Genomic DNA, 22,789 nt, shown 5'->3' on the forward strand with positions numbered 1-22,789 from the left:
TATTAGGCAATCATCCCATTTTGTAGCAAGCTAATTGTCGGCGGTTTTTTAGGAGGTGTGAGTCTAAGAGCACTCCCAGCAGAAATCCCAAAATTATGCTCCTATATTTCTTCTTAAAGCTTCCCTATTTAATTTTAGGATCTCAATTTTATAAATGCATACACCAGATCTCCTATTTTCTACATAAAAACAATAATTATGTGTGAGCCCTACTAATTATAAGCTTAAAATAAATTTAGGGTGGGTGTAAATTTAAGATTGAATTTAGGTAGGTGTAAAATTTTTTGTGGGCCCCATCAAATTTAGGGGATCTGCTGGATGCATTTTTTATCTCATTTTCAATTGTTCTAGCCTAAATTTAGAGTTAGTGATGCATTTAGGTGATCTGCTGGGAGTGCTCTAACCTTTTCCTTCATTTTCAATTACACCCTTAGAATTGATTTTTTTGACATATATATATATATATGGATTGTCACATCAGAGGCGAAACAACAAAGTATGTCAAGAAAAGGAACATAAAATCAAACAAATAAACCCTTAATTAGGGGTGGAAAGATAGGGTTGGAGTATAGGGTACCTTATTACCCAACCCGAAAAAATCGGGTATCCTATATCCGATAAATTTGGGTTCGGATTCGGGATCGGGTAATTAGGGTGTTAAAAAATCGGTATAATATTTAATAAATTTAATTAATTCTTTTCATTTTCAAATTGAATCAAACCCTACCCCACGCCACTCTCAACTCCGTCTGTGCTCTGTCCAGCCCCGCCTCCCAACTCCCTCTCTTCCTTAACTTCCTTTCCGCCTCCCAAACTCCCGCCCGCCTCCCAACTCCCAGCGGCGCCGGCCTCTCGCGACCCTCGCCCAGTCGTCCCCACTCCCAGGTCCGAGTCCCGCCCGCCTCCCAACTCCCTCTGTTCCCTCGCGAGTCGTCGACCCAGCCGCGCCGCCTCCGTTGTCCCAGCAGCCGCGCCGCCTCCGAGCTCCCAGAAGTCACGCCGCCAACCGTCCCCAGGTACGGTTCTTCTTCTTCCTTTTTTTTTTTAATGACTCAATCTCAATGTGTAGATTAGTTGTGGGCTTAGTTGCTTTGATAGTTTTGATTTGCTTTGCTTTGATACAGTAGATTGGTTGCTTTGATAGTTTGATTTGATTTGCTTTGTACAGATTAGTCATTGGTTAGGTTCATATTGTTTTGCTTTGCTTTGATAGTTTGATTTCCTTTCTTTATTGATATGCTTTGCTTTGCTAATTCACTAAATGTCTAAATCAGTTTGTAGCTTTGCTTTCATATGAAGTGCACTGTGCACTATAGATATCATATCTATAAATTCAGTTTGCTAAATCTAAGATATGCTATGCTTTGCTAAATCACTAAATCAGTTTGTATTTTGTAATAATTTGTTCTTTTATTTTGTTTCTAAATCAGTTTGAGCTATTATGACAATTTTGTTTATAAATTCCGTTTCTAAATGACTAAATGTGTGTTTACTTATTTTGCAGTTTGCTACATTGTTATGGAATCTTTAGGGGCCCTAATTTTCTTTTTTGTCTCTCTTTCCTCACTCTCGTAACTCTCTCTCGCAGTGCTGTTCTCGTCTCCCAGTCTCCTCTCTGTTCTTGGCGCCTGCCAGCAGTAGCAGTTACCGGGAAAGTAGAAAGTAGTTGCAAACGCTGATAATCAAGTTGTCATTGGTGACGCAGTCGATCGTCGGCCCCGGAAACTGCCCATTTATGCGAATTATACAATTTCTGGGGCTGAACTGGAATTTATATTGATTCATTTCGTAGAGCCAAAGTATTGGGTATTAACCATATCTATATATAGATATAGATTTTACTTAGATTATGGAAGTAGTGAAAAGTGTGGTGAGTTTTATGTGCAATTCTGAGTTCTGGAGAATGGCAGTGCTCTGGTCATTTTCTCTTATCTTTTCATATTTGAAGCTGTTCTATGAAAGCTTATTCTCGCAAGAGTCGAAATTTCAACCTCGTTGTTCGCTCAAAGACTCTATTTTCTCCACTGCATTGGTGGCTAGGCCTGTCTGCATTGTAACTGGGGTATTTTTAGTGCATTTGAGTGTTGAAGATTATGGATTGTGCATATTCATTTAAATTATCGTGTCGTGTTCTTTGCAGGCCACTTCGGGCTTGGGTGCTGCTGCTGCTCATGCTCTCTCAAATGAGGGATTTTATGTTGTTCTAGGTAATCTCTCTATAATTTTCATCAAAGTCTATTTGGATGAATATCGGTAATTGCAGAGTTGGTATAGTCTGCATTTTTGCAAAAAGAATGCTTTGTTAGTTTATGTTTGAATTTGTATATCATATTGCCTTTTTTGGTAGTTTGCTATGAGTTGATTATGTGTTTATTCTCACACTCGCAGTTGGAAGATCTTCTGAGCTGTTATCTAAGGTGTATGCATCAGGCTATCCTTTTGTATGCGTCATAATCAGGCTTCTTTGTGATGTTTAATTGTCGAACCAATATGTGCTTCAGGCTATATCTGAGATCAAGAGTCGAAACCATGATGCTTGCCTGAAAGCCTTTGAGGTTAATTTGTCTTCCTTCGTGTCAATCCTTGAGTTCAAACACTCGCTTCAGCAATGGCTACAAGATTCAAACATGCATTCATCCGTTCAACTCCTGATAAACAATGCCGGGATCTTGGCAACATCGCGTAGGTTTACTTGTGAAGGATATGATGAGTTATTATTCCTCAAATTCTCCTCAATGACTAGCATAAGTGTAGCTTTCTTTGATATGATAGTCTAAGCTATAATTTTCTTCTGATTTTGTAAGTTGCAGGATGCTCGCTACGAATTACATTGGTGCATTTTGTCTCACCAAAGTTTTACTCCCCCTTCTTGAAAGCAGCCCGGTGCCTTGTCGCGTGGTCAATGTCACATCATTTACTCATCGAAATGGTAAGATCCTCGCAGGCGTAACCTTCACCCTAACAATGCATTTCTGTGGCTTCTTATCCTTTTTCTTCCCCCAGTTAGCTTCAGGCAGGCTGATAGGGAAACAATCTCTGGAAAATTCTTTATGAAATCAAAGGATTATCCGTATGCACGTATTTATGAGTATACTAAATGTGAGCATGCTATCTCATAGTAAGTCTGGAGTGCATTAATGTATTATTGGCTACTTCTATGCTAATTTCTCTCGTCATCCGTTAACAGTATGCATACTGCTCTTCTCATACGAGCTTCACCGAAAAGTTGGCCTAATGAAGAAATCTCAACATCTATCTATTGTGTAGGTATTAATTTTCTTTGCTTTCAGTATTCTTTCGGTGATTGTCTGATTTATTCCGTTTCCGGCAAGCGCTGCGGATCCTGGCGCCGTGCAAACGAACATCATGCGAGAAATTCCTTCACCTGTGTCAACAATGGCTTTTGCAGCAATGAAACTCTTAGGCGTACTTCAGTCCTCAAAAACCGGCGTAAGCGCTATTGTTGACGCGGCACTGGCCCCTCCGGTAAGTATTCAACGTCTTAAATTATGTCGCGTTACCTTTCTAGGAATCTGTTAATTAAGTAGTATAAAGCAAACAAGCAAGTATTGTACTTGCGTGTAGATTATGCAGTTTATGTTGTTATCTTAACTTATGACCTGAATTTTGGCGCTTTTTGCAAAAGATATGCCAAAGGTAACCCTGACTAATTGATGCCTTTCAACAATAAAGCGCTAAAGTTCAGAATATGAGATGAAAATAACCGTGAATGGTATCTCACTTGATTATTTCAAATTATTGCTTCTCTGTAGGATGTATCGGGGGTCTATTTTTTTGGAGGGAAAGGTCGAAGTTTGAATTCTTCTGCACTTTCGTATGATGCCAAGCTTGCAAAGGATCTTTGGGATGCTTCCTGCAACCTTTTTGAAGAAGAGCAGGTGGCTGCTCAACGAGACGGGAATTGTGCAGTTGGTAACGACGAGTAACCTTGAATCACTAGATTCTTTGAATGCTTGTGTTAACTTTCTATACCCGAAGAAGATAGAGTTTTATGATATCTGATATTGGCAGAGTGTTTGCATTCTTTTATGTTTTTGGTTGATTGCTGCAAAATGCATCAAACTTTGGAACACCTCTGCCATGTGATTCAACCATTTATAATATAAAGTTATGGACATCACTCTGTCACTGAAATTCACCAAAAGAAAAAGAAACACACGATGATGGAGGTCGTGCAAATAATTTATGTACCTTGCCATCAGATCAATAAGTTCAAAATCCCTTGGCTTCATACCCCATTTTGTGTCTATAAGAAGGCATACCCGCTTTAGACCAACAGGTGTCATGACATACTCTGTTACCTAAAAAGGATTTGGGACATAAAAAACGCAACAATTAGAAACTGAATGCAATCTACACCTTGACAACATATATCAAACAACGCAAAGAGTAATCACCAGCACATGAAACCCCTAAAGAAAGCTTAATCACCATAGTTGAACACGAAGAAGTTAATCTAGTTTATAGAGAAACGTATGCAACTTAAAATCTTTTGATTGCATATGAGGCATTCAACAAGAGATAAGTTTATTTTGATTATCATTTTTGCGAATGGACAAATGTAATGATAATGAATTTGTAACGTTAGATTTTCAAATCATATGGCTGATATTTACCTAGAGGAGGCGAATTTTTACCTAGGTTCAAATCCTGAAGGAAGCGGAAATTTTATCAATTAATTGAATACCGTTATTCAATCATTATAAGAAGTTTATGCAATACTATATACTAACTTATACATTATTTTCATTTCTTACAAAAAATAGCATTCTCACTATAACCTAACTCTCTCTCTCTCTCTCTCTCTCTCTCTCTCTCTCTATATATATATATATATATATATATATATATATATATATATATATATATAGGGTCAAGTTAAACAGAGAATTATTATATATTTCATTTTGAACAAGTCTATACATTTTACGAACAGATCAACATAACTAACGAACAGACGTATTTAGTAAAAAAAGAGAAAAACTCGCCACCAGCAGGATTCGAACCCGGGGCAAATTGTTGTTCATGCGGTACATTGATTTGTTCGTAAAAATTGTAGATCTGTTCGTTTTTATTTCACGAATTCTCTATTCTCTAAATATTTAGCATTCTCTGTTTAACTTTTCTCTCTCTCTCTCTCTCTCTCGCTATATATATATATATATATATATATATATATATATATATATATATATATATAGGGTTGAGTTCAACAGATCTATAGGGTTGAGTTCAACAGAGAATTATCTTTTTATTCATCATGAACAAATCTATATATTTTACGAACAGATCAACATAACTAATGAACAGACGTATTTAGTAAAAATATAGAAAAACTCGCCACCAGCAGGATTCGAACCCGGGGCAAATTGTTGTTCATGCCGTACATTGATCTGTTCATTAAAATTATAGATCTGTTCGTTTTTAATTTACGAATTCTCTATTCTCCACAATATTTAGCTTCTCTGTTGAACCCTTCTCTCTCTCTCTCTCTCTCTCTCTCTCTCTATATATATATATATATAGGGTTGAGTTCAACAGATCTATAGGGTTGAGTTCAACAGAGAATTATCTTTTTATTCATCATGAACAAATCTATATATTTTACGAACAGATCAACATAACTAATGAACAGACGTATTTAGTAAAAATATAGAAAAACTCGCCACCAGCAGGATTCGAACCCGGGGCAAATTGTTGTTCATGCCGTACATTGATCTGTTCATTAAAATTATAGATCTGTTCGTTTTTAATTTACGAATTCTCTATTCTCCACAATATTTAGCTTCTCTGTTGAACCCTTCTCTCTCTCTCTCTCTCTCTCTCTATATATATATATATATATATATATATATATATAATGTGTATTTATTTGGATGTAACTTTGTTTCCCATGTTCTAAATGCTTTCTCATTAAGACCTCACCTAGAAAACATCAAGCGAGGTAGGCATCAAACATTAACAAAAATTGATTTTTTTTTTAATATCACTTTATCCAAATTGGTCACTGATACAGATCAGTATTTAGTTATAGTTACTTAATTATATATTGTTTCTTTAATTTATTTAGTTATTTAGGCTTAAGTTATATAGGGCTAGAATAAAGTAATGGGTCAGGCTTTTGTATGGGCTTTAAGATATTTCTTGGGCCTCAAGTTTCTGTAGGTCTTTAAATAGTTATTAGTGAGTTAGGGTTAGGATTATCGTCGCAGTATTATTCTGAACAGCTTCTACTGTAGGCCTCGCAAGAGGAGTTCGGGACAGCGTTCTCGTTGTAGGCCTCTCGCAAGAGGAGGGTTACTCTCTGTTTTTCCTTGTTCAGTTTTTATTTCAATTTATTTTTCTTTCAGCTCTCCTGTTGTTTATCTCAAACCCTTCACTCTATCAATTGGTCCAACCTACCGGATCAAAAAAAAAAAATGATGGAGAAGACGATAGAGAAGGGTGTTGAGCCTGTTGACTCGAGCTTGACAACATTTGAGCGAATAATGGAGAAACTCAATCGCATTGAGGAGTTGCTGGCAATTCGATCAAGAAAAATGAAGCCCTCTCCCATTCCTTATAGCCAAGATAATGTCAAATCAGCCACACCGCATCCACCACTTGTTTCTGTGCTGACTCCACCGCATCCACCTTCTACTTCTATGATGACTCCACCACATCCACGTCCTATTTCCATAATGACTCCCCCACCTCCACCTCCTGTTTTAGCGACAAGTATGCCGCCTCAGCCGCCTGTTTCCCTGACGCCGCCTTTGCCTCTTGTTTTCATGACGACACCTACTTCTCTTATAGAGACAGTGGTCGTGGTGGCTTCTGCCCCTTCGAATATATACTTGTTGCGTCGCTCCCTACAAGAACTTCATCTCTTTCAAGGGTTGCTCCCCTCTAGGGCTGGTAAACCGGTTTCGGTTATCCGGTTAAAATCGTAACCGAACCAAAAAAACCGGTTATCGGTAAACTGATAATCAGTTTTTACCAGTTCGGTTCGGTCTTCGGTTACCATATTTCCCATTACCGGTTAAACCGATTAACCGGTTTATTTATTAAATTAATTAATAATTTTATATTTTATTATATTAGAATTAAAAAATCAGCCCATCTCTATTAAAAATTTGTCTAAGAATGCGGCCCAACTAGATAAAAAGGAAGCCTAATCAAAAGCCCAATTCTCTCTCACTCAATTCACGCTCAAACCTTTTCCTCATCTTTTCTCTCCCACGTTTCAAAGCTCACGGACAGAACAGTGTCTGCCTACCTCTGTCTCTCTCACGCCACACCAAAATCTGTCGCGCCACCGGGTGCTGGGAATTCCGGTGACTGGTCCATGTTGTTAGGCGCCACCGTCTTCTTCTTCTTCTTCTTTGCTTTCAAGCTCCTTTCTCAATTTCCCTAACTGAGCCCTAGTTCCCCTTCATCGCATATCGCCGCTGGCTTCACACAATCCGGCGAGGTTGATGCTCATCGGCCTGCACAGCGGCGGACTTGTTCTGTCGCGGCGAACACGCTTCCTTCTCTGAAGCGCCTCTCTTTTACTCTGGCTTGGACGCCAACGCACCGACGACTGGCGGGATCCGTCAAGTGAGGCTACGTGACGTCCTCGGCGTCGCGAACTCCGACGACGATGGCGGGCTGAAGGGAAAGGAGACGGTGGCTGCTTTCTAAAACTTTAATTTGAAAACCCTAGCTGCAGAAAGAGGTTGGGTTTGTGTACAGTTTGGGTTTGCAAGAGATTTGTTGGAATTAACCGGTTAATTCGGTTAACCGATTAACCGGTCCGGTTATCAATCGAACCGGTTAATCGGTTAATCGAACTGTAATTGTGTTCGGTTTTCGGTTATTAGTTCGACTGTAATTCGGTTTTGGTTAACCGGTAAAACCGGTTCGATTATAACCGAACCAGACCAATTACCAGCCCTACTCCCTTCTCTACAAAGACTCTTGCGCCAACAAGGATTTACGCCAGCTTTGCTCATCGAGATTGGAAGGAATTGAGTCAATTGACTAAGGAGTTTCTCACTACGATAAACTTAGGCAGAATATATAAAGCCTCTCCAGGGATCACGGTGCAGCAAGGGGAATATGAATTTCCTAATCAAATAGCTTGAAGACAGGGTAGATTTGGGATGTCTTTTGAAGTGCTTATAGCCTTGTCTTCAAAGAGCGAAGGAATTGATACATATCAGTATTTAGTTATAGTTAATTAGTTATGTATTGTTTTTTTTAATTTATTTAGTTATTTACGCTTAAGTTATTTAGGGCTAAAATTATGTAATGGATCATGCTTGTATGAGCTCTAAGATATTTCTTAGGCCTTAAGTTTCTATAGGTCTTTAAATAAGTTAATAGTGAGTTAGGGTTAGGGGATTATCACTGCAGTATTATTCTAAACAACTTCTGCTATAGGCCTCACAAGAGGAGTTCAAGATAACATTCTCGTTGTAGGTCTTACAAGAGGAGGATTACTCTGTTTTCTTTCATTATTTATTTCAATTTATTTCTTTGAATTCTCTGTTCTTCGCTTATCTCAATTCCTTCACTCTATCATACAACAAAACAAGAAAATAGAGAAGGTTGACGATGTCGAATATTATAATTCAATTAATAATATTAATCAAATTCTTGTCATGGTCATGCATACAATGATGTCTTAAAGAGGGCAAAGTGATACTATAAAAATAGAAGAAAAAGAGAAACTCACTGTAACAAAATTCAAGATCAATCACTGATGGATGGCTTACTAATGTTCACATAACTATCTCACGGGTCAAAATTATGATTATAGAAAACTCAACATCAGCAAATAAACGAGCAGAAATAATTAGGTGCGGGCGGCAACCGGTGGAGGCTGGCCTGGTTTAGGAAGGTCATCCTGTCAACATGGAAAAGCCAGGATATAAGCAATCAATACATACTTACAAGCCTAATTCAACAAAACAAAATTGCACTACTTCGTATAAACATGAGATTCAATTTCTGAACAAAAAGTGTTGAGAACTGCGTGCAAATTTTAATTTCTAATTGTGGGATCTCTATTGTTTTTCAGGAGCCATCTATCCCACTTGAAATCAAGAAGAACGTCCACATAAAAGACATAAGTTACTTTGTAACAAGAAAGTGCGCAGAAGCAGCAAGTTGGGACCAAACATAAGGATACTCATGCAACCAACAAAATACACATGAAAACATAAGAGACATGGACTTGAGAAAGGTAAAAATAAACAAAGCAGAATATGCTATTAGATATAGTATGGAAACTTACCCTTGGACGCCTGAAACGCGGTTTCTCTGTCAGTAACAGAACGAACCCTCACCACCTTCGAGTGAATGGCACATGAAACACAGTACATCATCTTCACGTACAACTTAGGAAGGGTGTATCAAACAAAAAAAATGCATTGCAACAACTGTCTTTAATTTATGGGTATTCTCAGAGAAAAAACCTGGGGATGTAATGACTTCGATAAGAACATTAAAGATCATAGAAAAGCTTACCGTCAAAAGCACAAGCTTCCTGGACATCCCTTACCGCTGCTTGCTCAACTATGTACGGAACCTCTTGATGGCCTTGTCCTAATATGTAGTTCAGAATAAATACCATTTCTCTTATCAGAATACATATTAATCAGTCTTTTAATAAACCAAAAGCGATGCATACACAGAACTTCATATGGATTATGGAATACAGCTTACTACACTCGATAAATCATTTGATAACTATTTTACTAATCGAATAGCATTAATGTGGGATAAGAATCTATTATAACGCCTGATGCATGCACATACTCACAAATATAGAAACCGAACTATGGATGTAAATCTATTTCAGAAGATTCTATGACCAAAAGCAAGGTGATTGAATTTCGTTGTTGTTCTACAATACTGGATACTTATAAAGACAAGTAAAGGAGCATCTCTATATCCTAATGTAACCATTTAATCTAGCTGAAAATCCATAACCAAAAATCATCAAGAAGATAATATACTACTGAAAGACATTATATGATTTTTGCATGAAAATTCAGATTCAATCAGCAAATATCTTATGGCATGCTCTATATAGTAGTTAATTCAACTCCGCAATCATCTGATGAAACTAATATCTCAACAATCAAATACACAAATTAAACACAACATTTACACAAATTCTCAACAGATTAGAAAATACCAATAACAAAAAAAAAAAAAAAACCTTCATAATAAAATTAGACAGCAACAATCTATTACACATTGTTTGCATACCGTAAAATAGGCTGACAAATACAAAAGCGAGACGCAAAACAAAGAACAATAATTCGAAAAATGAGAACCAATATATATATATATATATATATATATATATATAGGGAAGGGCTAAAATAAGAGCATTTCTTAAGATATAAAATAAGAATAATTTTTAGCCGTTAGATCATCAAGATCTACGGTTGATTCATAATTCTGTTGGATGGATTTATGGTCCTGAGTTCGAATCCCAAAGGTAGCAAAAATTTATTTTTCATAATTCATACCTTTATACAGCGAATTCATACGTGTTCTACATAAAATTCATACATTAAAAATTGCTCTTATTTCTTATTTTAAGATGTGCTCTCACAGTAGCCCACCCCTATATATATATATATATGTATATATATATATATATAGGGTGTGGTTCTAGAGAGAACTACATTATTGTGAGAACGTGAGAACCCTCAAATCTAATGCATTCACTGTAAAAGTTAATGCATTCGCTGTTAAAATTAATGAACTCAAAAAAATAAAAAAAATTGCTCCCTTCAGGATTCGAACCCAGGATCTGCATTCATCCAACAAGATGATACATCCACCGTAGATCTTGATAATCGAATGGCTGAAAATGGTTCTCCGTTCTTTTCTTATTTATGGTTCTTTCTTGAACCTCTCCCTATATATATATATATATATATATATATATATATATAATATTACCTTGGGGCAGCACTTTCCGCAGTTGGAGCAGCAGATGAATTTGACGTGGCCACGGCCATGCTTATTGCGTCCCCCGTTCCTTCTCTTAAATGTCTATAACAATGTTCAACAAATTATCAGTTTGAGGGTAAAAAACACAAATATAGTTACGGAATTTTGTGTATTTGATGAACAAAAATCTCTACCATCTTCAGCTAACTGATTTTGCTCCGTGGAAGCAGAGGCGCTTAGCTTGGATTTAGGGTTTAGTCCGTAGCGGAATAAGCAGAAGAACATGATAATTTATATGACTGACGTAGATTGGGCCTACTCCACTTCGGAAGGCCCAAAGACGCACGGGGTAAATCGATATAATTTTTTTATAAAGAATTAATTATATATTGGTTAATTATGTGTTGTGCTAAAATATAAAAATATATTACTCCCTCCGTCCCATTATTAATGGCACGTTTTCCTTTTTGGGTTGTCCCGTTATTGATGGCACGTTTCCTTTTTTAGAAAAAATAAGGGAGTGTTTAATGTTAATGAAATCCCTAATTAAAAGCCTAATTAAATGCTCTAACCCTCATTCCCTTTTACACTCTCTCTCTCCTCCGTCGCCCTCTCTCCTCCGCTGCCCTCTCTCTCTCTCCTCTGCTACCCTCCTGGCCGAACTCCTCCACCTCATTTTCCAGCACCTCCCCACCTCAACCGACGTCCTCCGCTTCCGCTCCATTCTCGCCACCTGGCGCGCCGCCGTCCCTCCTCCGCCCTCCTCTGTCGCGCGCTTCCCCGTCCTCCCCAATTCCGGGATCTCCGACACCAGCTGGGGCTTCTACCTCTCCAAACGCACAATCTATTCCCTCCAATCGCCGCTCCCCGATAAATCCTCATGGGTCATCAAAATATCTCGTCTCCACTCTCCCCTTTAATCTTCAGAAATTAGGGCTCCGGATCTGCGCCGCCTCCCCTTGTATCTGCAGAAATTAGAGCTCCGGATCTGAGCCGCTCCTGCTGTTCTCCATTGTTGATTCTTTGATTTTTCTTCCTTGAAAGATTTTTCTTTTTCGAAATATTAGTTTGAATCAATTGGACTGTTGATTTTCTGATTTTTCTTGTGTGAATCCACTGTTATTTGAAATGTCTGTAGATGGATTTGAGGTGGAAGGAGACGATGAGGGTGAAGGGAAGGTGGCGGCGCCGCCGGCCTCGCCGGTGATGAGAGCGCCGGCGGCGGCAGCAGCATGAATAAATTTTCTTTTGTTAACCATAATTAAAACTAATTAATTATAACATTAAAGATGTGGACCATCCAACTTACCTCCTAATATAACTATTCTTAATACCCGTGCCGAAAAGAAACGTGCCATTATTAACGGGACGGAGGGAGTATGTTATATTGTATGAAAATACATGATTTTTAATGAACCCAAAAATTGATCATAAAAAAATATTGTGTACATAAATAGGGGACTATAATGAAACAATATAATAAGAAATAAAAAACTAACAATTGTAATATTAACTAAAGCATGGTAATACATATTAGTACATTTATATTTATATTTTTAAGAATTTTTTTACAGACAACGTTCATTGTATTTTTTTTAAAGAACATTCATTATACTTGATATGTTATTATCATTTTTGTCACATGCTAAAATGTTCAACCAACTTCGACTTTTTACTCTCGAAACAACAACGTGGTCGGGTTTGGTTTGAATCTCAATAGCAAATTTAGGAAAAATAATGACATTGAAAAATCTGAAGAATGTGTTGAAAGCATAAAAAATGACTTAATAATTTTACACATAAGAATCATATTAATAGATTACAAAGCAAATATAACGCTAAGGTCCATTAATCGAGGCAATTGAGCCCATGTTTTATTACAATATTTTCTATCTTGGAGTGGACCATCGAGGTTGGTAGAACTGAGCCCCAAGGTTAGTGTAGAGATGACCACTAAGATTGTGGTAAGGCTAACCGCCAAGGTTGTACGAAGCTAAGCTCTAAAGTTGGCAGAGCTGACCGTCAAGGTTGATGTTTGGCAGAGCTAAAGGGCTAAAGTTGATGCGCTACTGAAACTTTTTTTTTTTGGGTCTTATTCTTTCGTCCTTGATTGAATTCCATAAGCCTTTACTTGATCTTTTTTTTATTCTTTCGTCCAAGTTTAATCCTTTGCCTTAATTCATACTCCCTCCGTCCACGAAATAAAGGCCTACTTGCCTTTTTGGGATGTCCACAAAAACAAGGCCTACCTATTTTTGGTAAGTTTTTATTCATATTTTAATTGGTGGGTCCCAATAATCAATACACTTTTTCTCCACTCAACTAATAAATAATACACTTTGTGGGTCCCTTTCTCCACTCAATCAATAAACAATACATTTTGTGGGACCCTTTCTCCACTCAACTAATAAAAATACACTTTTTGTTAAAACCCGTGTTTTGGCATGTAGGCCTTTATTTCGTGGACGGAGGGAGTAATTTTTATCTATTAGGCTTAACCTAAAAAGGGGAGCATAATATCATCCACATCAAATGTAAAGTTGACCATAAAATGAAATTGGAATGTCCTTCACATAGATTGTTATTGGCTCTTTGTTGATTGTCATGGCATCCGAAATAATAAGAGAAAATTGTCATCGTTCAAACGTGAATGCAAATCGTGGATCTAATTTAGCATAAACGAAGCAATAATTTATGCACGCACATTTTAGAAATAAATTCTAATTTGTTGATTTCCATATGCTGTTTAATTTTGAATAAGAAAATTTGTGGTGATATACAATTAACTAAGAATTGAGTTAGTATTAAAAATAATATATTGGATATATCATACTCCCTCCGTCCGCCAAAAGTATGGCACAATTACTATATTTGGCGTCCGCAAAAAGTATTCCACTTTCCTTTTTAAGCCATGGTCCCACCATCCACCTTTATATTTTATCCTTACAAACACTCTTTATTTACAAAAAACCCACCCCAAATTCAATCTCCACCACACATCTCAAAAAGTGGTGAGACCCTTTCTCCACTACATCAACATCATCACCAATTTTATTAATCTCCGTGCCCGGCCAAAGTGCCATACTTTTGGCGGACGGAGGGAGTAGTATTTTTTTTATTATAGATTTTTGTGTATGATATATGAACATCATTATAATATTTTTTTTCTATTTTCATACTCCTTTTAGTAATTCAATAGATTTGATATGGCAAAAATAATTAGAATTCACAAAATTAAGTAGAAACTTGGGTTAATTACGCCAAAACCATGAACTTTGGGTCCATTTCAAAAATTTCCATGATTTTTTTTATATATATAAAAATTCTCAGAATTTAATGTGTTGAACAATTTTTCCATGACTTTCAAGAATCCCCAAATTGAGTACTGACATGGCACCTTTTTAAGTGATCTGAAAAGTGACATGGCGTCGCCGACGGTGAACCAAAACAACGTTATTTAGTTCGGGTAAAACGACGTCGTTTTGAGCCCCAGCCATGCCTCCCAGCCGGAAAACTCACAAGACGTCACCGAGACCGCTCGCTTGGTGGTGGCAGCTTTGGGTCTGCTGCTCGCCGGAGTCAGAGACGGCCGGATTCAGCAAGAGAGAGGAGAGTTGGACTCGATTTCGAAGGGAAAATAAGACATTAGGGCTTTTTCAGTAATATCTGGTGATGGTGGTAGGGGACGGCGGCGGAGGTCCCTCTGCAATTGTTAAGCTCGCCGGAAATCGAGCAACAATGGCGGTGATTCCAGATTCGCGGAGCCCCAATCATGCCACTGCTCGATCTAGGAGGCGGCGGCCGTGGAAGGTCTGTGGGGGTGGTTGGGGGAAGAGGAAGACGGCGAATATGATGATGGACTATGGTGGTGGGGGAGGACAGTGAAGGGAGAGGTGTGGTGGGGGGGAGGCCAGCAGAAGGAGCGGCAGAGGGGGCCGGACAAGGCGGGGGAGGGCAGTGGAGGAAGGCGCCGGATATGAGGGGTTCAAGGGGAAGCACATTCAAGGGGACTTCGGCGGCAGCGGCGGTGTTCCGCCAAACCTGGAGGTGGGGGAAGGAAAGGGATTAATTTTATTTTATTTGATGTGGCCACGACCATGCTTATTGCGTCCCCGTTCCTTCGATTAAATGTCTATAACAATGTTCAACAAAAAAATTATCACTTTGAGGGGAAAAAATACAAATATAGTTACGAAATTTTGTGTATTTGATGAACAGAAATCTCTACCATCTTCGGCTAACTGATTTTGCTCCATGGATGCAGAGGCGCTTAGCTCGGATTCAGGGTTTAGTTCGTAAAAAGAAGAATGTGATAATTTATGACTGACGTCAGATTGGGCCTACTCTACTTCGGAAGGCCCAAAGTGTTTTTTTCTATTTTAACTAGTTTTACTAACTTGGGTGCGAAGAGCTTCATGGTGCAATTGAATTGCACCCGACCCAAACCCGGAATCGCACCAGCTTGATCCATATCCATAAAATTAAAAATGTTGAAATTAGGTATCGTCCCATTGAGTTGATTGGAGCTCAAATCAAGATGCGTCAACGTCGGCAATGTAACTAAGGATTTTGAAATCGGTCCAGATAGCGAATTCTACGCTAGAGAAATATTCTGCAAGGAGCTCTAGTCGCCAATGGTGGTCGGTATCGTTTCGTTGAGGGAATTGGAAAAGAGATTCAAATGCATGAGATTCTCGAGATGGGTGAGTGAAATGGGTATCTTTCCCTGAGTTGATTGGCGGATAAATCGACGAAGGTGAGGTTGGGATGCCCCGGAGAGAGATTGGTGTGAGAGAGAGTGACGGAATGCAAGAATTTCATGCCGCCGAGGATGACTGTGGGGCCGCTAGCGGTGACGCTGAAGCGCGACATGGTCAGGTCCAAACGCCGGTGAGTTTCTTGAGGCTGTTGATGCAGGTGAAACTGTGGAGATTCGAGGTGAGCTCGGCGGGGAATCTGATGGGCATGACGGGGCAAGTTCACGAAACTGGGTGAGTGAAATGGGTATCTCCGATGAAATTGGGAATTATTTTAAGTTTGTGTAAATAGTTTCTGGTGTTAGATCCACTAGGACTACTGTACAGTCTTCTCTCTCATTAAAGTATGGGTGAAGATCCTCTACATATTGCGCACTACACAACAGTTTTAGCATTTTCATGTTTTTCATTCTTCGTGTGTGTTTAGTGGAATAACACCTACTGTCGTCCACAAGCTGAAAACCGCCGGTTCCGGGCCTGAATCGGTGGTTACGGTTCACCGAAAAGGTGAACTATAATTGGCTCGTTTTTTTTTTCCAGACGGGCCGATTTTTTACTTGAACCGGCGGTTTCGGGCCGGGCAAAAAATCGGCGATTTTCGGGCTGAATCGACAGTTTTTAATTTTTTTAAAATATTTTTTTTATGAAATTAAACGACTAGTGTTGAAATTTTGAAATTACTTAATTTAAGATAAAAAAAATATATAATGAAGAAAAAACAATTCTAACATATTTACAATCAAAATAAGGCATAAAAATTCATATCTTTATTGAATTTTGTGTTAATATATATATATATATATATGTATATTACAATGATACAATCTTTAAAATTGAAATTTACAACATTGAATAAGTAAACTAACTAATTCACTATACTAATTCAAAAATAAAATTTTATTACAAGGGAAAAAATGAATAAAGGGTTTAAGCTCAATTTTAATATAAATATTACTCCCTCCGTCCCGTTATTAATGGCACGTTTCTTTTCGGCACGGAGATTAAGGAGAAGAAAATTAGGGAATAAAGGTGTATGGTCCACATGATTAGAATTGTGTTTAGGGATTGTTTATTATTTCTAATTTATCAATATATAAAAACATTTATTTCTTGATTCATTAAATAAATTTAAAATCTGTAATTAATTAATCATTTCTTAACATTAACGCTAATTTCACAAATTCACGAACTGGGAATTAGGAAGAACATGAACTAGGGTGAAAAATCAAAAAATCATGAACTCTGTGAAATTCACGAAATCAATACAAAACAGAATCAAAATACCAGAACAAAATTCACCAAGCAACAATAAAGATCCTAAAAATCAACAAATATTCACAATTCATGAAATTCAAGAAATCAACAAAAATCAAGAATAAGATTCCAGAAATTGTATGAAATCAAGAATAAGATTCCACAAAAATCATGAAATCGACGAAATCAAGAATAAGAATAAGAATCAGATCTGGAGCAGGTGGCGGAGGTGTGGAGGCGCGACGATGGAGCCGCTCAGATCTGGCGCCGCACTGGTGCTAGGGTTTCACTCGGTGACGAAGGAGGCGGCGGCGGCGTCACACTCAGACCACCGCTGGGCCGCTGATATGGTTTCCTCAGAGGGGTGGAGGCGCGACGATGGAGCCGCTCAGATCTCGGAGCCGGCGGCGGATGGAGCAAGCGCAGAGGTGTGGAGGCGGTGGAGGGTGGTGGTGGCGCTAGGCGGTGGAGGGTGGAGGCCGCGCTAGGGTTTAAGAGATGGTGGTGGAGGGATGAAGAAGAGGGTAGAGAGGGCAGGAGAAGGCGGCGGGTGGATGCGAAGTCGTCGCGCCGTCGCCGTGGAGGAGGAGGAGAGACGGAGTCACCGAGGAGAGGAGGAGAGACGGCGAGTGAAAGTAATTGGGAGAGAGAGAGTGTGTGTTAAGAGTGAGAGTATTTTTTTAAAGTGTTTAATTAGGCTTTTAATTAGGATTTTAATTAACATTAATCGATCCCTTATTTTTTCCAAAATAGGAAACGTGCCATCAATAACGGGACAGCCCAAAAAGGAAAACGTGCCATTATTAACGGGACGGAGGGAGTAAAATTGAGTGGCCTACGTATCTTCATTGAATAATGAAGAATTAAAATTCACGTAGTTCTCATACCTTAACTTACCTAGTCGAAGGCCTCGGCATCGAATCTACCGGACTCGGTGCTTTGGACCAATCATCAAGTAACATGGCGGCCTCCATGTTTCGAGGATCCGTTTTGCTTCTTCTTTCGTCCAAGATAAGTCCACCAAGGCTAAATGCAAGGTCGGAACCGTAAATAACTTTTTCGCCATGGTGGCGAGTATGGGAAATTCCTTCTTGTGTAAGTACAACCATTACAAGATGTCGAAATGATCATTAATTTCTTGCACCTTTAAAAGCAAATGTACTAGACAAATATATATCTAATTCGTTAGTAGTAAGACTCGTTTGTGTTTGCCAAAATAAATAGGTGGCTTGAGCAAAGTAGTTCGAAGTAAAAGTGCCTAAGGAGCCACTAAAAGATTGAGAACTATTACCTACATTTGAAGAGTATGATGGGTTTCATTGAAAATATTCTTGCTCATATTAACTAAATAAGGCCCTAATTGTGTTTTCTAATTCGGCATGCGGCAACTAATTCTGGAATGGAGGCGGTGTTGGTAGACGCATTATCAAATCCAACAAAAAATATTTTATTTAACAATCGATAATCATTCAAAATGGAAATAATCAATTGAGCAATATTGGTAGCATCATTTATTTCATTTAACTCTCTAAATGCAATTAAACGTTTTTGGATTAACCAACCTTTATCTACCCAATGATAAGTAACACCCATATAACAATTTTTTTTTAAAGAATCACTCCATATATCAGAACATATAGAATTTTTTTTATTTAAACGGCTAAAATATTTCATCAAATCACGTTTTTTTTTCTTCGATTTGTCTTCTTATTCTCCTAACCATAGTATTTCTACTAATTTTTTTAGCAACAGGGTTATAAGCATTTCTCATAGCATGTTCGAAAGTAATTTAATCCGTAAATTGGAAAAGGCAAATGCTCCATAGTAATAAATTGAGTCATTACTTCTTCAGCATTTGAATGATCATATTTCCATAAAACATTAGAACCCAACGTACCTTGTTGATTACCTTGTTGGGGATGTAGTTGAGTTTGAGTTGCGTGAATTCCAAACTCGGGGGGATGAGCCCTCTTCATGTGCTTTGAGAGTGTGTCATAACCTCTTCCCACTTGCCATTTGTAACTAGTCGTACAATAGTTACAATACGCCGTGAACCTCTCTAGAGTATTGGGAGCTTCATTTGGATATCTTGGTCTAGCAACTTTCCTGAAATGTTTAATAAAAATGTTAGGAGTAAGTGATTTACCCTTATCCTTACCCTTAGTCTTACCTTTACCTCTAGTCGAGATTTGCTCATCCACATTATGTTGTGCTTGGTCAACTTCCTCTTCAATCTCATGTTGGTGTTGCAAAGTCCGTGCATAAGCTTCACGGCGTGCAAAGTCCTCTTCTTGAATTTGTCGAGCATAATGTTCACCCATGAGATCGGCAGCCTCAAGGTGTGACAAGTGTGTTCATGAAACTTTTATCCTTGAGGATGTTGATGATGGAGTAGTTTGAGGATGGGTGGAAGTGCTACCAATATCTTCATTGGAGTCGACGTTGATAGACTTGCAAGATTACCAAGAGATCCAGACATGATAACAAATAAACAAGTAGAGATAATAGAGATAATAGAACAATAGAACAATAGAGCAATTTAGCAACAACAATTTAGCACATAAAGAATAAAGTAGAATTAGAAGTAGAAGAGAAGAGAGTAGAGAATTGTTAACACAATGAGATGGTTTTGAAGGTGGAAGAAGGGGGGTATATATCGATGAAAAATTTGAATTTGAATTTGAAATTTGAAAAAAAAATAAAAATCGGCCAATACTGTCGGTTTTGGGCCAAAACCGCCAGTAAACCGCCCAAAATCGGTGATTTTTGCCTGGAAGATCGTGCCTAGCCTGTCGCCTGCCGCCTCGTCTACCTTGCAGAACCGACGGTTAACCGCGAGCAAAGCCCGACGATTAACCGCCGGTTCCCGATTCCAAAAAGTTGGGCTCGTAACCGAACCGCCCTCTCTGTCGATTCTGGTTCCGGTTCAGGCCCCATTGTCAACGGGTCGGGCCAAAACTGTTGATCCCAGGCCGGTCCGGGTCAGAACCGTCGGGCCTGGTTCAAACTGGACACCTTTGTTGTGCACATCAGCACGTGATCCTAATCTGAATTGTATCTTTTTGTTGGAGTTTGCTAGTTGGAATATTCAGATTCAAATAATTAGATAAGATGAGTTGTAATAATATTTGAAAACACATTGATTGATTTTAGGTTTGATAGTATCATTTATTAATGCAGATGGTGCCATTTACTAAGAAAAATAGTGTCATTTTTAGATATATTAAAAATAAAGTTTACTAATAAAAATAGTGTCATTTATTAAGAAAAATAGTGTTATTTTTAAATATATTAAAAGTGCTGTTTACTAAGAAAAATAGTGTCATTTAAATAAATTAAAAGTATCATTTAAATATAAATGTAGTATAATTTATTAATGCATATAGTGTTATTTACTAAGAAAAATAGTGTCATTTTTAGATATATTAAAAGTGTCATTTACTAAGAAAAATAGTGTCATTTAGATATATTAAAAGTTTCATTTCTAATATAAATATAGTACTCCCTCCGTCCGCCAAAAGTGGGGCACTTTAGGTGGACACGAGATTTAATAAAATTGGTGATGATTTTGATGTAGTGGAGAAATGGTCCCACCACTTTATGAGATATGTGGTTGAGATTGAATTTGGAGTGGATTTTTTTGAAAATAAAGAGTGTTTATAAGGTTAAAATATTAAAGTGGATGGTGGGACCATCTATACTAATATTAAAGAAGAGATTTATGGGGGAACGTGTTTCCCGCCAAGAACAACATCCATTTATCCAGTGTATAATTGTTATAAGATCTGTCTGATTGAATATGAGCATGTCCGCATTTTCTGCTATTTAGTCTTTTTCTGTTTTACTTTTTGCATGTGAAATTGCAGTAAAAACTGTCATTATCTGTGGTATACAGCTGGAACAGCTGCATCAACTAATGTTGATACCAAAAAATCCCGCCTAAACTAACATTTGAAATTCAAATCAGCCACTTTTGGAGCCATTTTATTACCTATAAATATCACATTTCTAGGATCATTTTTTACAATGCAAACTTTCTTTCTGTAATCTTTGTTATTCTAATTCTTTTGTAAGTTTTATATGTTTTTGTGAGGTTCTTTCCTGCAAAATTTCTCTTGGTTATTCTTATTCTTTTTTATGTTTTTATGTGGTACTTTCCTTTTCTTGCTTTCTCTCGTTAATCTTGGTTATTCTAATTCTTTTGTATGTTTTTATGAATCTTGAATATTCTAATATTTATGAATTTTCTTGGCAGATCAACACTCAATCTTTCAATCTTTCAATGGAGCAAAGAACCTCAAATCTGCAAAAGCCACAAAAAAATTGTTTTAGTGTATATTCAAGATTTACAGAAAGTTGGCATCAAGAAGAAGAAATTTCATATCAATCCTGGTTTCCTCATGTTAATTTTTCCAAAAGCAATACATTATAATCACATGCAAATACATATATACATTTCGATAGGTTTCAAATTCAAAAATAGTGTATATTTGTAATCTACATCTTAATCTGTGGGAAATTTTGATAGAGGACTATGAAATCATTTTCATTAGTTTTTCACTTATTTGTCTCAAGAACATTATTGAACAAAAAAAATAGTTCATTATATATATATATTTATGTGGATGCTTTCTTTCATTTTCCAACCTATAGTGCTTTCAGCATGCGTTCCATAATTATGAAAAAAAAGTGTAAAATAGCCAAGTTAGAGAAACTATTTATGAATAGAATGGAAGAGAGGCGGGAAGAAGAAACGTGTGATGATGATACCAGATAAACAATGGCAGAGATGGCGAGACTGAGAATGCGTAGAAAAGGTGAAGGGTAGAAAAGGTGAAGGGAAAGGAGTGACGTGAGGGAGGGTACCATTAATCTGCAAGTTAACTCAAATTAGCTCCAAAACGACAGAAACCAAAATAAAAGACATATCACCAAGGCTACATAAGAGCACCAAAGAAACACCAGCTAAGAGTACACATATTTAGTTACATTGTAAGCCATTTGTGAAGATATCCATAGATCTAGCAAAATAATAACATAAACACAAAACATAAATAAACAACTCAAAAACGAAAAAACTAATACAGTATGCAAAAAAAATATCTTCCTCTGTAGTAACCCGCTCTTTTAATTTATTACAACCAGTAATGCAATAATTAATTATTGCATCTTTCATTGTTGATCTTTGATTAATTTCGACTTATGACTTTGAGTTATATAGTACTTGAAGCAGAGTTATTATTTTATTTCACGTGAGAAACCGCGATAAGGATTATTGAGCAGTCAATAATTATTATTTCAGATTATAACTGACTTAGCAAAGTCATGTTATTTAATTGTTACAATAGAAATATTATTATTATTATTATTATTATTATTATTATTATTATTATTATTATTATTATTATTATTATTATTATTATTCTTGCTTAAGTCGTGAATTTATTCCGAATTGTGAGGAAGATTAAATCTTCGGATTTAATTTAGATATTAGTTGTGTAAAAGAAAAGAAAGGAAATAGGAGAAGAAATAAAGGAAATAGGAGAAGAAAGAAAAGAAATAGGAGGAGAGAGAAAGAGATAGGAGGCGTGAGTTGTGTGCTAAAACAGCTCTGCCACAGCCGCCCCATTCCCCCAATCCCCTTCTCCCTACCTGTATCTATTCCTTGGCATGCTGCAAGCTACAAGCCAGCCGCCCCATTCCTCCAATCCCCTTCACTCTACACCTGCACCTATTCCTTAGCATACTCAAGTGTGCAGCCATCATCCTTTCTCTATTAGCTTCAACTTCAGCCAAAACACGCCATTCTCCCTCATTCT

At 37.5% G+C, this 22,789-nt stretch overlaps 1 protein-coding gene across 6 annotated transcripts; it reads left to right on the forward strand.

Annotated features, from left to right (window-relative positions):
- Positions 1–487: 487 nt before the first annotated feature.
- LOC131006673 (uncharacterized) lies at positions 488–4,136 on the forward strand. 6 transcript variants are annotated; one of them, XM_057933836.1, is made up of 10 exons: positions 488–1,016; positions 1,589–2,062; positions 2,141–2,207; positions 2,389–2,417; positions 2,502–2,710; positions 2,811–2,929; positions 3,004–3,099; positions 3,188–3,263; positions 3,333–3,486; positions 3,774–4,136. In XM_057933836.1, the coding sequence occupies exons 2-10, from the start codon at positions 1,850–1,852 to the stop codon at positions 3,945–3,947; spliced, it is 1,137 nt and encodes a 378-aa protein (XP_057789819.1). In that variant the 5' UTR covers positions 488–1,016; positions 1,589–1,849; the 3' UTR covers positions 3,948–4,136. The 6 variants fall into 6 exon arrangements, with proteins under 6 accessions (XP_057789819.1, XP_057789818.1, XP_057789823.1 ...); XM_057933835.1 differs by having other exon boundaries at positions 605–1,016; positions 2,805–2,929; positions 3,004–3,118; positions 3,188–3,267; positions 3,410–3,486; XM_057933834.1 differs by having other exon boundaries at positions 613–1,016; positions 2,805–2,929.
- Positions 4,137–22,789: the final 18,653 nt, after the last annotated feature.

Source organism: Salvia miltiorrhiza, chromosome 1 (genome assembly GCF_028751815.1).
Source record: "Salvia miltiorrhiza cultivar Shanhuang (shh) chromosome 1, IMPLAD_Smil_shh, whole genome shotgun sequence".
Taxonomy (NCBI): domain Eukaryota; kingdom Viridiplantae; phylum Streptophyta; class Magnoliopsida; order Lamiales; family Lamiaceae; genus Salvia; species Salvia miltiorrhiza.

Excerpts from the sequence above, each read along its gene's own strand:
- LOC131006673 (XM_057933834.1), top strand. The coding sequence starts at position 1,850 with ATGGAAGTAGTGAAAAGTGTGGTGAGTTTTATGTGCAATTCTGAGTTC. Across the intron at positions 2,208-2,388 it reads GGGATTTTATGTTGTTCTAG|TTGGAAGATCTTCTGAGCTG; the intron begins GTAATCTCTCTA and ends TCACACTCGCAG. Across the intron at positions 3,487-3,773 it reads ACGCGGCACTGGCCCCTCCG|GATGTATCGGGGGTCTATTT; the intron begins GTAAGTATTCAA and ends GCTTCTCTGTAG.